This window comes from Lycium barbarum, chromosome 4, assembly GCF_019175385.1.
Source record: "Lycium barbarum isolate Lr01 chromosome 4, ASM1917538v2, whole genome shotgun sequence".
In the NCBI taxonomy this organism is placed as follows: Eukaryota; Viridiplantae; Streptophyta; class Magnoliopsida; order Solanales; family Solanaceae; genus Lycium; species Lycium barbarum.
In genome coordinates this window covers 3,878,487-3,893,636 of record NC_083340.1, presented here as the reverse complement: position 1 = coordinate 3,893,636, position 15,150 = coordinate 3,878,487, and the positions used below count along the sequence as shown (strand labels likewise).

General features: G+C 34.9%; 3 protein-coding genes across 3 annotated transcripts; 2 read left to right on the top strand and 1 right to left on the bottom strand.

The window, feature by feature from the left end:
• The first annotated feature begins 6,948 nt into the window (after positions 1–6,948).
• Positions 6,949–12,171, top strand: LOC132634889 (AT-hook motif nuclear-localized protein 5). Its single transcript, XM_060351027.1, has 5 exons — positions 6,949–8,025; positions 8,803–8,870; positions 9,394–9,525; positions 11,343–11,504; positions 11,604–12,171. The coding sequence occupies exons 1-5, from the start codon at positions 7,554–7,556 to the stop codon at positions 11,820–11,822; spliced, it is 1,053 nt and encodes a 350-aa protein (XP_060207010.1). The 5' UTR covers positions 6,949–7,553; the 3' UTR covers positions 11,823–12,171.
• A 599-nt stretch (positions 12,172–12,770) lies between these two features.
• LOC132637085 (putative ripening-related protein 2) lies at positions 12,771–13,162 on the bottom strand. The gene is made up of 2 exons (XM_060354232.1): positions 13,078–13,162; positions 12,771–13,030 (listed from the first exon to the last, which is right to left on the bottom strand). Exons 1-2 carry the CDS (start codon positions 13,160–13,162, stop codon positions 12,771–12,773), a joined length of 345 nt encoding a protein of 114 aa, XP_060210215.1.
• Positions 13,163–13,461: 299 nt separating this feature from the next.
• Positions 13,462–14,728, top strand: LOC132634888 (putative ripening-related protein 2). Its single transcript, XM_060351026.1, has one exon. The coding sequence runs from the start codon at positions 14,260–14,262 to the stop codon at positions 14,692–14,694; it is 435 nt and encodes a 144-aa protein (XP_060207009.1). The 5' UTR covers positions 13,462–14,259; the 3' UTR covers positions 14,695–14,728.
• Positions 14,729–15,150: the final 422 nt, after the last annotated feature.

Genomic DNA, 15,150 nt, shown 5'->3' with positions numbered 1-15,150 from the left:
CATGATCATGAACATGAGTACATATACATAGATATCATGCGTAAAGTATCATGAGTAGGGAGAGCAGTAAATACAACCGATAACATGGTCTGGTACTTGCGTCCTACCAGCAGAACACTCATACCTTGCCAGGGACATGAGGTTTAATAATACTATGAAAGGATTCAGTCATTATGAGAGATCGTCCGAGACATGGGTGGAGCGATCCTCATCCTACGGTGGCTACGTAATTTCAGGCTATCTGAAGCCCTCCTCTGTAATTAAAGTAACTCCCAAAAACATGGACATGTAAAATAAGTGGCACTTGTTGCCCATGGTTTTCATGAATATAACTTGCTTGTACATGGATATCATGAATTATAGCTTGCTTGCATGAACTTGTAAAACATGTATAGTATTTTCTTGAAAATAGCATAATATATCATAAACTAGCATGCATGAACCCATGGAATGGGATATATGGGTTTTTCATAGATTACAGACAGATTCTTAATAATCATAAAGAAATATTAAAAACTCATTGATGGAATTATAACAATTCATACATAATATAATCATGGACATAGACCTAGGGTTATCATGAGCATGGTATAGAAACCCTAGTTTTCGTAAAGAATAATAATTTATGGATTATGAGGCGTGGGGAAGAACAATGATGTTCCCACACGTAGATAGTAACTCTACATACCTGGTAATGTTCCAAACTTGAATTAAATACTTTAACTTTGAAGAAGATTTTCAAAATCTTGAGTTCTTGAACCTTGAGATGGGTTTTCTTGAAATCTCTAGTTTAGGAATGATGATTTCTTGTTTAGATTACAAGGATATGTATTAGAATTGACTTGGAATGATTAGAATAGGCTTACCTTGGTGTTCTTGATGATGGGAGAGAATAGAAGGTCGTTTTAGGGCTTGGGGGTGTGAAGAATGAAGTGAAAAAGCCTTAAAACGAAGTTTTAAAATTGCTGTCGGACCCATTTTACGCCCTATTTTACGTCCCGTAAAATTTTTACAGAGCTTAGATCCCACCGTAAATCAATTACAGTGATTTGGGCTTTTTGGACCAGTTTTACGGCCCGTTGATTCCACCGTAAATTGACAGGAACACTGTTTTAGTAAAACAGGCATAACTTTTTTAACAGATGTATGTTTGACCTCCATAATATACCTTTGGAAAGGTGTTTCAAAGATCTACAACTTTTAAGAAGGAAATTTTCCCAAATTCCTTACAGATTTTTCGTATACTCATTTTAATTGAGATATGGTGCAAACTCACTTGAAAACACGCTCCGTAGGGTAGCTTCCGACTTTACTTTGCTCAAGGACTCTTCCCATGTCTTGATTGGGTTTCAAACACCATTTATACACTACTCAATTTGGGTTCATTATACCCCCGTCTTACGAGTCAAATCTTAGCCCGAATGCACGAGGTGTTACATACATAATGTACAATTGAGAACTCGCATAAAAACGTTTCCAAAATTTGGACCGAAAGAACGTTATATCCGAGATTTACTGAAACATTCATTACAATATTATTTCATTAACTATACTTACCTTATAAATGATGTGGTCAAGATCACGAGATTCTAAGCGCAATTTGATTATATATTAAAATTTCTAATTTAATATCATAATATTATAAAGTTTTCTACATTAATCAGTCAAACCAAGTAGTTGTTAGGAAGATTGATATTTAAGGGAAAAAATTGATGTTTAGTTGAAAAAAGAGTTTTGGAAAATTGAAACTTTCGACCTACCATGAAGACTCCTCATAGTTTACGCGCCGTCGCTATTGCTGCCTACGCCACTTCTCTATCATCGATAGCTTTTCCGACGAACATGACATGCATGCAGCATGAAAAGGGCCAACATCGAGCCTCTTTACAGAATCAGAGAGCATCGGGTAAGCAACCCCCTCGATCCCTCTATTTCAACTTCTTTATTTTTTTTTTTTTTCCATTTGAAGGTTTTATCTTATTTAGTCTAGTGGACAGAATTACCTGATACCTAATGAGATTACAAATAATTGGACTCGAAGTGGTCCAGTCAATGAATTGAATTAGGAAACATGAGGTTTAGGTTCAAATCTCTCATCTATCCAAACATTGGATGATAGAATTACCCAATAGTTGGTGTTTAGGGGTGTTTACATGAAATCGAAAAATATATATTACTATTAGTGTAAATTGTATAAATTTAAACAAAATGTTTTTTTTTTTAACTGTTATGAGTGTTAATTTGGTCATTTTAGCATTTTGATTCATATATTGTTAATACTCTCATTTTTATTTCACAATGCAGCTATATATTATTCATGAGAAAAATAAAATGAGCTACCAAGGTTATATTAATTATAACAAAATTCTATGTGAAAATTAAATCTCCTTAAACCGCGACCACATATTGTATAAAGTTATGCTAATTTTTATGTGGAGGTTAGATTTCCTAAAAGCCAAACCAAACAGCTCCTTGGCTTTTCTCTTATATATAATAAAAATTCATTATTAAATAAAAAGGGGTATTTTTTTTGTATGACCAGTTTGAGACGACTGAGAAGAATGCAAGTTGTCAAATAATTTCATAATTTTTTTTTCACCAAATAATTTCATAATTCAGTGTTGTAATTTTTCTTCATTTGGTTATCACAAAAAGTAGAAACCTGCATACTCCCTTTTAAAGAAAACTTCCGGCCGTCAATCGAGATGCCGTGAAGTTGAATGTATTCACTGTATTGTTTTGTATCTGAATGTCTCAGATACACTCAAAATACACCCAGATACAAGGAAAAAAAGCTAAGAAAAATAATGTGATTGGCTAGGTTCATTGAGCTGGAAAGGGCAGAGCCCACACCAATAACCACTCCAGTCACAGCTGCTTGGTGTATCATGTAGCTACGAAATGTAATTATTGCAAAAGATAGTTATTATTAATAATTACATCTTAGAAGAAGCTACAACAGGTAAGTTTTCAAAAAATTAAATTGTTTAATTTTGTTGGGTCAAATATGAATTGTATATTGGCTTTGGTGTTTCTTAGAAACAAAATAGAAAAGGTACCAAGATGAGTAAAGTGTTTGGCCGAGCTTCTTTATTTTACAACAACAATAATAACAATAACATATTCAGTATAGTTTCAAGTGGGATCTGGAGATGGTAAAGTGTATGCAAATCTTACCCCTATCTTGAATCCGCGACTTTTCTAGCGCAAAAAAAAATATTTAAACCAAACTAGTACAAAAAAAAAAAACACATAAATAAGATTCACGCACGAATTTCATGTGTGAAAGGAGCAAATTGCAAAAATAACAGCTTGGCCTTCATTTCGTGCGTGAATGAGGCAAACCATCTCCCTCGCCATGTCAGTAAAAAAAGAGAATAGAAAGCAATAATTTTTAGAAATCTTGTGAATTGTGGGGGCCAGGGAAGAGACTTGACAAAGCTTTTAACTCACATTTGTATTATTTTGCTCCATGTAGAAAGATTTTGCTTAAAAATATCCCTCACATTAACGAGTCCGGAACCAAAATGCCCTAAAAAAAATTTTGAACTAAAATACCCCAACAAAAAAAAAAATTACCAAAGTACCTTTAGCGCAGTATTTTACTGCGCTATAGCACTTGACGGAGACGGAACCGTTAAGTGCTATATAAAATATTGAAGTTCCCGAGTCTCAAAGCATGATTAATATACGGCTAAACTACGTAAAAAAGATAAACTACGTAAAGAGGAGTGAAAAATGTGATGTTATTAGAAATGGCGGACTCCTATATCGCAGTCAAATAATGCGTTATAGGTGAGAGAAACTTTTGGATAGCGCAGTAAAATACTGCGTTACAGCACTTAACGGTTCCGTCTCTGGCAAGTGATATAGCGCAGTAAAATACTGCGCTAAAGGTACTTTGGTAACTTTTTTTTTGTTGGAGTATTTTAGTTCAAAATTTTTTTTAGGGCATTTTGGTTCCGGACTCGTTAATGTGAAGGGATATTTTAAAGCAAAATCTTTCTACATGGAGCAAAATAATACAAATGTGAGTTAAAAGCTTTGTCAAGTCTCTTCCCTGGCCCCCACAATTCACAAGATTTCTAAAAATTATTGCTTTCTATTCTTTTTTTTTACTGACATGGCCAGGGAGATGGTTTGCCTCATTCACAATTTGTGCGTGAAAGGCCAAACTGTTATTTTTGCAGTTTGGTCCTTTCACGCACGAAATTCGTGCGTGAATTCTATTTATGTGTTTTTTTTTTTGTACTAGTTTGGTTTAACTTTTTTTTTTTGCTAGAAAAGTCGCGGATTCCTCTATCTCGGGAGATAGAGAAGTTGATCTGATATACCATTGCTAAAAAAAAAAAAAAAAAACCAAAGCAGTCTAAAAAAGAAAATAATGGAAGTAAAGAAGTCATGACAAAAACCAAAATATTTTTTACAAGAACTATTTAAAAAAAAAGTATATTTGGAGAAATAGCTTCTTTGGCTAAAAAGTACTTTTACAACATTACAACAACAATTTGTACTTAACCAAAGTTTCAAAAGTGTTTCTGAGAGAAGCTACATTTTTTAGCTTTTGAAAAACAGTTTTCGTTACTACTTAAAAAAACACTTATGTTATTCCTAAAAGTTTAGCCAAGCATATTAACACCTTAAAATAAGCATTTATATTTTTAATATATGCACTTTTAACTTCTCAGAGTTATAGTCAAACAAGATATTTTTTTTTTCATTTTAATGAAACTTGTTAAACTTGTCTCAGCTAACTAGCTAAGGGTCTTTCGGAAACAATCTCTATGTCCCACAAAGATAGAAGTAAGGTCTGCGTACATCCTACCCTCTCCAATCCCACTTGTGGAATTATACTGAGTATGTTGTTGTTGGTGGTATTGTTAAACTTGTCTCGAAGGAAGATGGGCACAATATATGTTAATTTTCCTATTGTTTGGTTGTTCAAAATATTTTGGAAAGTATATTTCTAAGAAACCAAGTTTCTTAAAAGTGGAAGAAATGATTTTTCTAATGAAAGTGGGAAAAATAAGTTACAAAAGTGGCCTCCCAAACTCATTGTTTCCTCCCCACCTCAAACGGCTCCCAACCCCACCCTTCCCACCCCGGACGCCCATTCCCCACCCCATCCCACCCCTAGTGTTTTACTCTCTTCTGATAAAAAAGAGTGTCTACTTAGCCATTTGCACACCTCTTAAGAAAATACTAACTCTTAAAAAAATAGGTAATTTGACTAAACTGCCCTTCATTAAAAAAGTATTGAGATTTGAGCACATAACACTTAACAGGGGAAAATCTGAAAAACAAGGTTAATTCTTTCTTGATTTGATAAGTGAACACTCTTTTTAACCCAAGAATAAAAGACTAAGTAGACATTTTTTTTTATCCGGAGGGAGTATTATTAGTATAAATATTTTGTAATAATATTTTCTTTCTTACTTACCGAATACTAAAAAATAAGTAAGCAGAAAACATTTTCCATAAAAAATATTTTTCTTTATACCAAACACACCCCATGCTTTGCTGCACTCGAGACGGGGGTCTACCTGAAACAACCTCTCCACCTCCACGAGATAGGGATAACGTATGCGTACACTCTGTCGTTTTCAGACTTCACTTATAAAAATTACACTGAATATGCTGTTGCTGTTTCATACCAAACACGGGTATATGTCATTTGGTAGAAAATTGAGGGTCATGAATGAGAATTTATACTCTTTACATATTCCTCGCACTAAAATTTCCCTCCTTGTTTGACTATATGTTTGTCTTTTTTCAAAGGACTTTGACTCTCTCTTTCTCTCTCCAATATTTAAAATCACTCTCTTGTCTCTCTCTTTAATGTTCAAAAAGCAAAGGTCACAAAAGGTCTCTCATTAAATTCATCAGAGAGTACACTACAGGCCTCAAGAGAGAGAAATGAAAGAAAAGGGTAAAAAACACTTCTTTTTCTCTCACATCCCTAAGAAATTAGATGGACTAATTGGTAGTAATCTGAAAAAGACATATTGGTACTTTAGGTGCACCAACTGTCCCCCAATGACCCAAAAAAATCTCCACAATAAATAAAATTTAAGAATTGCTTACGAACCTATAATACTAGGTATTACTTCTTCAATTTTAATTTATGTGAATCTATTTAACTAACTATTGAACTTAAAAAACATCTTTTTAACAAAATTTATGATTTTAAATATAATATTATATTTGTGTAGCTATAATATATTTAAAACTTATAATTTTGAACATGTCAGCCAATGATCTATTTGAAATTTGGAGAGAGAGTTCCCACTATGTATTAAAAAGGGATAATAACATTTTTTATCCTTTAATTATGTTGAATTATGATTTTGGTCCTTATGATATAGTATAACTTAGCATATTTAACTTTAATTAATACAAAGTGTGTTTTTGGCCCTTTAAGTAGTGTCACGATTAATAATATTAATCTTTGGACTAATTTATCCTACCTGGGAAATGGGATAAAATAATCCCAAATTAGATGGAATATGGTGGGATATCACAAGATTAAGTCTGAGATTAAATTTATACTGCGATATCCAGGCTACACAATATAAATTTAATCTCAAACTTAATCTTGAGATATCCACGTTATCTCGGGTACCGAACGACCCCTAAATTTTGTTCCTAAATTTGTGAAGAGTCATCAGCAGAAGGATTGAAAGTGCATTACTTTAGTTAATTGAAAATTTAAAGTACTTAATCAGATATCACAAAGACTATAAACATAATTTAGCAGTAATCAAATTACCAAAATTGCTAAAGATAATATAAGTGTATTATTTTTTCACATGTGACAAATCTAACAAGACCTTGCACCAACACTTGACTTCATAAACCCTTTGCCAAACCCCCTAAATAAAAAATAAATACATTTATTATTATTATTATTCTACTTCTGTGAAAGAAAGGGTGTCTTCTCTTTTCTTTAATTCAAAAGTCTGAAAATTTTCTACTACTATTTTCATACTTTGCTTTTGTCTTTACCCTCTTCTCTTCTCTTCCTCTTTTCCCAAAAACTCAGTTCATTACCTCTTTTCTCTCTCATTTCAAATCTAGGGTTTTCTTTTTTTTTTTCTTTTCACTTTTCTTGTTTGATGTCCCTTTACCACAGTTTTTTCAACTTTTTTCACTCAAAATTACTGTCTTTTTGGGGGGTTAAACTTACAAATTTTAACCATTCTTGAAAGTAAAGCTTAAATGTATGATCTTTAGAAGTTCTGTTTGTTCAAAATTCAATCTTTGTTGTTCTTTCTACTTCAAGATTTCATTTTTTTTCTTCTTGTTTTTAGCTTTTTCCTCAACTTCTTGAAAAACCCATGTTAAACCCTTCTTAGAATTTTTAAAAAATATATTCTTTTTCTTGGTTTGATTAGGTTTCTGTTGTTGGGGTTTGTGTTCTTGATTTGTACTTTATGTTCCATTTGAACTGGTTGATTGAACTCCAAGAAAGTTACCACCTTTTTAGTAAATAGAAGGACCAAGACTCAGTTTTTTTCTTCTCTTTTGGAGTTTGAATTTTACTAAGTAAATGCATGGATATAAGGGAAGGGATGGCACTATCTGGTTCTTCAGCTTACTATCTCAATAGAGGGATTAGTGGTTCTAATTCTGGTGTTGCTAGTGGGTCTGGGACACCCCCAGGGGTACCTACCCCACCTGGTTTTAAGTCCCTAACAAATGCTAATATTACAGTTCAGTCCAATGTGGGGAGTGGTAGTAGTGTTAATGTGAACTCAACATACCAAGTTGAGAACCCATCACTTAATTTTGGTCATGGTGTTAACATTAGTATGGGTTCTAGTGTTGCACCTGGTACTGGTAGTGATCCAGTGAAAAAGAAGAGGGGTAGACCTAGGAAATATGGTCCTGATGGGACCAATATGTCTTTAGCCTTGTCCCCTTTGTCTAGTAACCCTTCAAGTGGTGGGTCCATAACTCCCGGGCCAAAGCGAATAAGGGGCCGCCCTCCCGGTACTGGGTGGAAGCAACAATTAGCTAATGTTGGTGAGTTATGATTTGAGTCATTGAACATTAATGGTTTGATGGTATTTCATCAATGTGTAATTTGAATGGTGGTTGTTGTCTCCTACAGTCTTGCTTGATAGCTTTTTAAGTTGTTGACTAACTAAAACTATTGTATTTCTGAAAGTATGAGTTGTTTACAGGTGAAATTATGCTTCCTAGTTAACACATACAGGGGATTTATTTGTTTGTTTTATTTTCATGCTATACATATTATGTTGATGGTACATTTATGAGGTCGTACATGACATGTGAGCTACATTTTTAGCAGGTGACTGGAATTCTAATTCATTTGCTATACTATTATCAAACTGTCAATTAATTTTGAGTTTATAGTCCCGTCTAAGCATATTAATTGGTGCTACGGTGCTACCTGTCAGTGAGTATCAGTGCTAATAGCTTGAATCTTGTTCACCAATTAGAAGAGAGAAAATAATTGTATGCAACTCAAACTATGTTTCGTGCAGATTCAGTAACTCTCATTTAGTTAGACAAACTTGTTCTGTTGTTGGCTTGAATTGGTTACACTCTGCATCATGTTGATGGCTGCATATCACATAATAATGATATTGAACTTCCCCTTCCCTAGGTCAGGTCCCATCAGTTCCCAGGAGGGAGATGGAGATGTCGAGTAGGTCGGAAAGTTCTCCCCAATAGTTTTAATCATGTTGGTTAATACATCTCTCAATTGGAGTACTAACTCACAAGATGTCCTATTTATTTGTTCGTAGTTTCTGAAGATTAAATTGCTTGTTGCAGGTGAATGGATGAGTAGTTCAGCTGGATTGGCTTTCACTCCTCATGTTATACACATTGGTGTAGGAGAGGTATTTCTTTCACCACATTTCGTATGTATAATTTTGTTTTCTTTTAGCAAATGCTACAACGATTGTCTTTACCAGATGACCAAAGTATTTTTTAGCATGTTTCCCTTTTTTCTGATCCGAGTATATGAACTCTTTCTCACAATAAATCTGTCACATGGACGAAAGCGTATCAAACGGTGATGTTGATTTGTGATTTTCATTACCTTTAAACAAATTGAAGTAAATGCATTGTGTTTTTCTTTCTGACTCTTTCTACGGCGAGAACTTGAGTCGAGGTGATGCAAACAAGCAAAGAATCACTTTGGTAACCTAAACAGGAACATTGTTGACATTGTTGGGAAGGTTCTCCCACAGTGTTTGTCCAGAGGGAAGAGATTTTTAGATATGGAAAAATGTGATTCGACTGATGTTGGATCTTAATCTACGCATATGCTTAAACATTCTATGTCATCAACTTTTGTGACCTGTATTTTATTTTTCTTTATGCGAAATGCTCTTATAAATACGATCCTTAACTTTGCAGGATGTTGCGGAAAAGTTGTTGGCATTTGCACAGCAGAGGCCTAGGGCTTTATGTATCTTATCAGCTAATGGCGCAGTTTCAGCTATAACATTACGCCCCCCTGCTAGTTCTGGTGCCACTGTTACTTATGAGGTTAGACTTTGTTTAACATTTTGTGATTTACTTAGACTTGGAGAGCTGATAAATACCAGTAAGCGAGTTATAGAGAGATCCTAGACTGGGATTTTACATAAACTATTCTCCCTTAGAGATCCTAATCAAGATTATGGAAAGTGAAGAACTGATTAGTACCAGTAGGCGAGCTATTGACAATTTGAAACATAGTAGAAAATAAAATGTTGTATCCCTTGATCAAAACTTGTCGAAACTGTGGAAGATGCTGCATATTATCTTGTTAACAATTGCTGGATGTTGAGGCATGGTTTCTCTGATGACTAGTTTTTATATTGTTGCCTCCTTATTCTCCCATATTAAGAGTTTAATTGGAGCATTGCCACTTCCCCACCCTTAATTGGCCGGGGGTTATATATAGGGGAAATAAAGAGAAAAAAGGAGGTGGGTGGGGCTTTTTTCTTCATGTTTGTTAAGAGCTTTATGCTTCTTTTGAAAATACTCTGCTGTTAATATCAACTTTGCAATTAGGAGAGATCAGATAATACACTGCAATTTTAAGAGTTATTAGATGGTGGTCCTCTCGGAATATTAGGCTGATCATGTCTGAATGTGACTTACAACATGAAATCAGTAGAGACCTTTTCATAATCTTGTCTAAAACAAAGCACTAATTTGTCTGAAAATTTGCCTTCAATGTTAAAGACCTGAATTGTACATATTTTAATGATTCAAAGAAGTATGTGAAGCTTTTCTTTTTGGTCTACATTTATCATTAGAATGTCTGAAATGTTTCCCCCTTTTTTTTAATCTAGTCTCTTGAGTGTACTAAAAATTCTCCTGTATCTAAGGGACTGAACTCTTTACTGGTAGATATATTGCTTGTGATTCTTCAACTTCTCTATTAATATTCTTGTTTAATACTATAATGATCCATGATAGTGATTCGGTGGTATGCCTAAGAAAATTGCAATGAAAGTCAGTGCTGCATCAGATTCTACTTAAAATGATAGTATACGATCCATATCATCTTTCCAAGATTGTTTATTCTTCTTCTTTACAATGGTTTAAATTATACAAGAAACAAGAAATTGGTGGTTTTTTGATTTGGAGAAAGACATTTCTTTAATGGAAAACTAAAAATTTTGATGCTGCAAATCTAACTAGTTTAGCAAAGTACTTCGACATATTTGTCAACACAAAAATCATATACCACGTCCTGGTAACTTAACAGAGTACCCGTACTCGAGAACCAAAAAACCAACACCACCACCATACCCAGTGGGATCTCACAAGTGGGATCTTGCGATGGTAGAGTGTATCCAGACCTTACCCCTACCTTGGAAGAGAACCAAAAACCTTCAATAAATTGTTTGGTTTTACTAACATGCACATATTGTGGCAATCCCCAATTTAGTTTACTTTGTCTCTCCAATCCCGTCTTTTCATTACATATTTGTAATATGATACATGCAGTCTGACAAGTTCATCTTTAGTTGATAGTGACAAAGTGCAAAATTCAGAAATTAGCTACTTTGTTACTTTAGTCGGAACACTTTAATATGTGTCTTCCTTGTTGCTCAATCTGTCTGTCTCCCTGCCTATACCATCTTTTCGTGCGCACACTTATAAATCATGTGAATGGACGTTGACATTGATTGAAAAATGCCTTTATCAACCTTGTTCCAGTTGTGCGCCCCCCACAACCCCCCCCCCCCCCCCCCCCCCCCCGGCGCAAAAAAAAAAAAATTGTTTCTTTCCTTTTGCCAAGTGCTGTGTCATTATCCTTGTGACAAAAAGTTTCCACACGTGTCATGAGAACTACATGTTCTGTGCAGGGCCGTTTTGAGATACTATGCCTGTCTGGTTCGTACTTGGTTGCTGAAACTGGTGGTCCCCGTAATCGCACTGGTGGTATAAGTGTCTCAGTTTGTAGTCCTGATGGCCATGTAATTGGAGGTGCTATAGGGGGTCGGCTTATAGCAGCCAGCCCTGTTCAGGTATTTGCTTAATGCTTGTTTAATGATTATCTATATCCTTAGTCATTGTTGGCACCCTTTTAGTTAAGTATTTTTACTCTCTGTGAATATTTGCTGCAGGTAGTCGTGTGCAGCTTTGTGTATGATCCTAAAGTTAAGAGCAAACCAGAAAGTAGTGTAAAAGACGAGAAAGAGTCTGCTGAAAAGTCATCTACACCAGTTGGTGGTGCCACTCTGAATCAAGATCCTGCTTCAGGGTCTGGTTCGGGTGTTTGGCCTCCAAGCTCCCGCCCAGATGTAAGAAATTCCCAGACCGAGATTGACCTGACGCGTGGATGACATAATTTGCTGCAATGCTTGCACATGAGTTTGTATATATGTGCTGTTGTAAATGAAATGCGCCAGGGGATCAGCTCAACGATTTAATTGTCTGCCTATTAGTAGATGATGGATTAAGCTAACTTTGAAACAAAATTCTCCTTTTAGGTACTGTTTAGTGGTAAGGTAGAGAGGATGATGGTTGTTGGAAGTAAAATGCATTATTGCTTCTGTAGAAGGTTAACTTTTGATGGACCAAATTTAATCAGGAAAAGTGGTGGAAGTGCTTTTGGTCTCTTTTCTGTTGTAACTTAGAATACTTTGATTCTGGGACAAATCTACAAGCCAAACATGAGATTTCTTTTTGCCTATGTCCTGAACCAAAGTTATTTTCTTAGATATCATGTCTTAATTTCTTAGAACTTGCTTGCAAATACTGGAAAACTGTGTTGCCAGGACATTATATAAATGTGGTACATCTTGAAAAAGCAAGAGATCCGATTTCTGCATAAAATTCATGCTGAAAGAGATCCCCATGATTCTTTGCTTAAAGAAACCAGTATGAGCAGATTGCTTGCTTATACTTGTTTATTCTCTTAATAATAGAGAAGCTAGCAGGAAACTTTTCTATCCTAGTATAACATGAAAGGGGATAAGAAAAACAAGAAAAAGAACATTTTGTTACTGTTGTGTGATAACATAATAAAGAAGGAAACTGACCCTTGCTATCAGTTCCTTTGGAATATGCAGGGTATTTATTGATATCAAGATTATTTTTTTCTTTTACGAATCGGATGACAAAAAATTGAATCCTAGTGGATCGTGGTAGATTGACAACAATGCTACTATGCCACTTACAATACTGATGATATCAAGATTCGTTAATCAGACCAGAAGATTTCAAGCCAACCCGAATCTTTCTTAGGAACATGCAAAGCTTTTCACACAGCTTCAGAAGCATCAACAATACTATTCTGGCAAGGTGGAAGCCTGGAAGGTATATGCATGTGGAGAATCACAACCTCTACCTGCATCACATTCAACGACAACCATGGCTTTCACACTCCTCCCATTCGCATGGATGGTAATGTTTTCAAAACGTCTCCCTTTACTGTACCATCCGGTGGACAGAGCCACCACGGGGACAGAGTTGTGGTAATATTTGCCACTACATTCACCACCCTTGTCAAAGTCGTTGATGGCAAGAATTGCCTTTATGTGACCAGAAACTGGAGGTGAACATTTGTAAGTTAAGTGTAAAATTTTCCTTATTTACAGCATTCATCACCAGGGTGACATTGATCTTTTGGGGGCTTTTTCCCCTTGATCTTTTCACTTGGCTTGCACCTTTGAGCTTCCATCATTAATGTGCTATTACAAGTCAGAGAAATTACAAGGACCAAGAAAGCAATAAAATGAACTAGGCTAAGGCAAATCCCATTTTTCATTGTTGCACTTATAAGTTTCATTTATAGTGTTTGAGAATGTTATTAATTTTGTGCTTTCTTGTGGTGAAGAGTTTATACAATTGATTTTGCTATAAATAGAAAGTTTGCCACCCAAAAATGTTAATTTTTGCCGCTTAATATCTTGTTTATACTTGGAATGTAAGTAGTTGTGGTCATGTAAATCCAAATAACGAACACAACGGGTAAGAATTACTAAGAAAACGAAGGACAAGAACAATAACAATGACGGCAGACCTCAAATACACAGAAAGAGTGTCATATAAAATGGAACAAAAGAGTAATAGAATTGTTGTTAAATAGTTAATGGTTTCTACATTGAAGAAAGAAACAAATATTCATCGATCAAATCATGATTCATTCCAAAATCTGATAGGTCTTTTGAAGCTGATTAGTCGGGTGACCCTTTCGTTCTTCCATGGACCGATACATATACGGATGCTCTTACAGAAAAGTTGACTTATAGGTCCAGAATCTTCGGAAGTTGCTCCAAAAAAACCTTTCTTTCTCGACAAAAAGGACTTTGAGATAGCCTCGTAGAAAACATTGGATGTAACTAGCCTCCAAAGACGGACGAGTAAAAATCTGCTCCCATCTTAGATAAAAAAAAAAACTTATTACAAACTTGTTTTACCAAGTTTCGGAAGCCAAAAATACTTCAGTTACATAAAACAACTAAAAGTTTCAAGGATGTCACATCTATAAAACAAAGAACGGAGTTGCAACATATATTACTTGTATGATTAGCCTTTTTTATCTAGTAATGCCAAAACTATCCTAGTCCTAGAAGTTCGAAAACATTGTAATTTTTCTTGTGCCGTTACTTTCTTAGTATTGTTACCTCCTTATGTTCCAAGGTTTGGATTTACATGACCAACTCTATTATATTCCAAGTATTGTTGGGGGGCAAATTTTTCTATAAATACCTGAGCAACTATATCAAGTCTGCACCCAAAAAAAAAGAAGGAAAAAAACCATCGAGTTTATAAAATATGAAGAAGGGGACTCACTTCAGCACATTTCATTATGTTGCTTTCTTGATTTTTATTATCATGACTTTTAGCAACACACTAGTTGTTGAAGGTCAGAAATACAATGGTCGAATGAAGGCAATTTTAACAGTCAATGACTTTTCAAAAGGTGGTGATGGAGGTGGTCCATCAGAATGTAGTGGTAAATATTACCATAATTCAATTCCAATTGTGGCTTTATCTACTGGATGGTACAGTAAAGGGAGAAGATGTTTCGACAAAATTACAATTTATGCAAATGGGAAGAGTACAAAAGCCATGGTAGTTGATGAATGTGACACAAGTAGAGGTTGTAAGCATAACATTGTTGATGCTTCTGAAGCTGTGTGGAAAGCTTTGGGTGTTTCTCAACATGACCCCAAATATGGTTTGATGCACATCTTCTGGTCTGATTAATGAATTTGATGTAATTCTGTTGTTGTCTTGGTATATTGGAAAGATACAGACTTCCTTGTTGGCTTTCATTTCAATAAGTACTTGAAATAAAGATTCTGATCGCAAGGCTTACACAGCTGTCTTGATCAGGCTACCACAATAATAAAAATTGTCATCTTGTAACTGTCTTGTAAGTGTAAAAGTTGTTTGCATTATTTTGTTGCTTTTCTGAGATTCTGAAATTATGGATGTGTATTTGCAATTGTCTGAAATGAGCAAATGTTCTTTTCTTATCTTCAGTTGCAATCATCTAAAAACTAAGGATGAACTACGTGTTTCAAAACAGATTTTGAGATAATTTCAGAAAAGACATGTCTGCCATGAGGTTTCTTCATTCCGCCAATATTATAACTGGCTCTTGAGTCATCGTTACCAGAGTTTTAAATGATCAACAGAGCAAATCCTATTTTGTACATC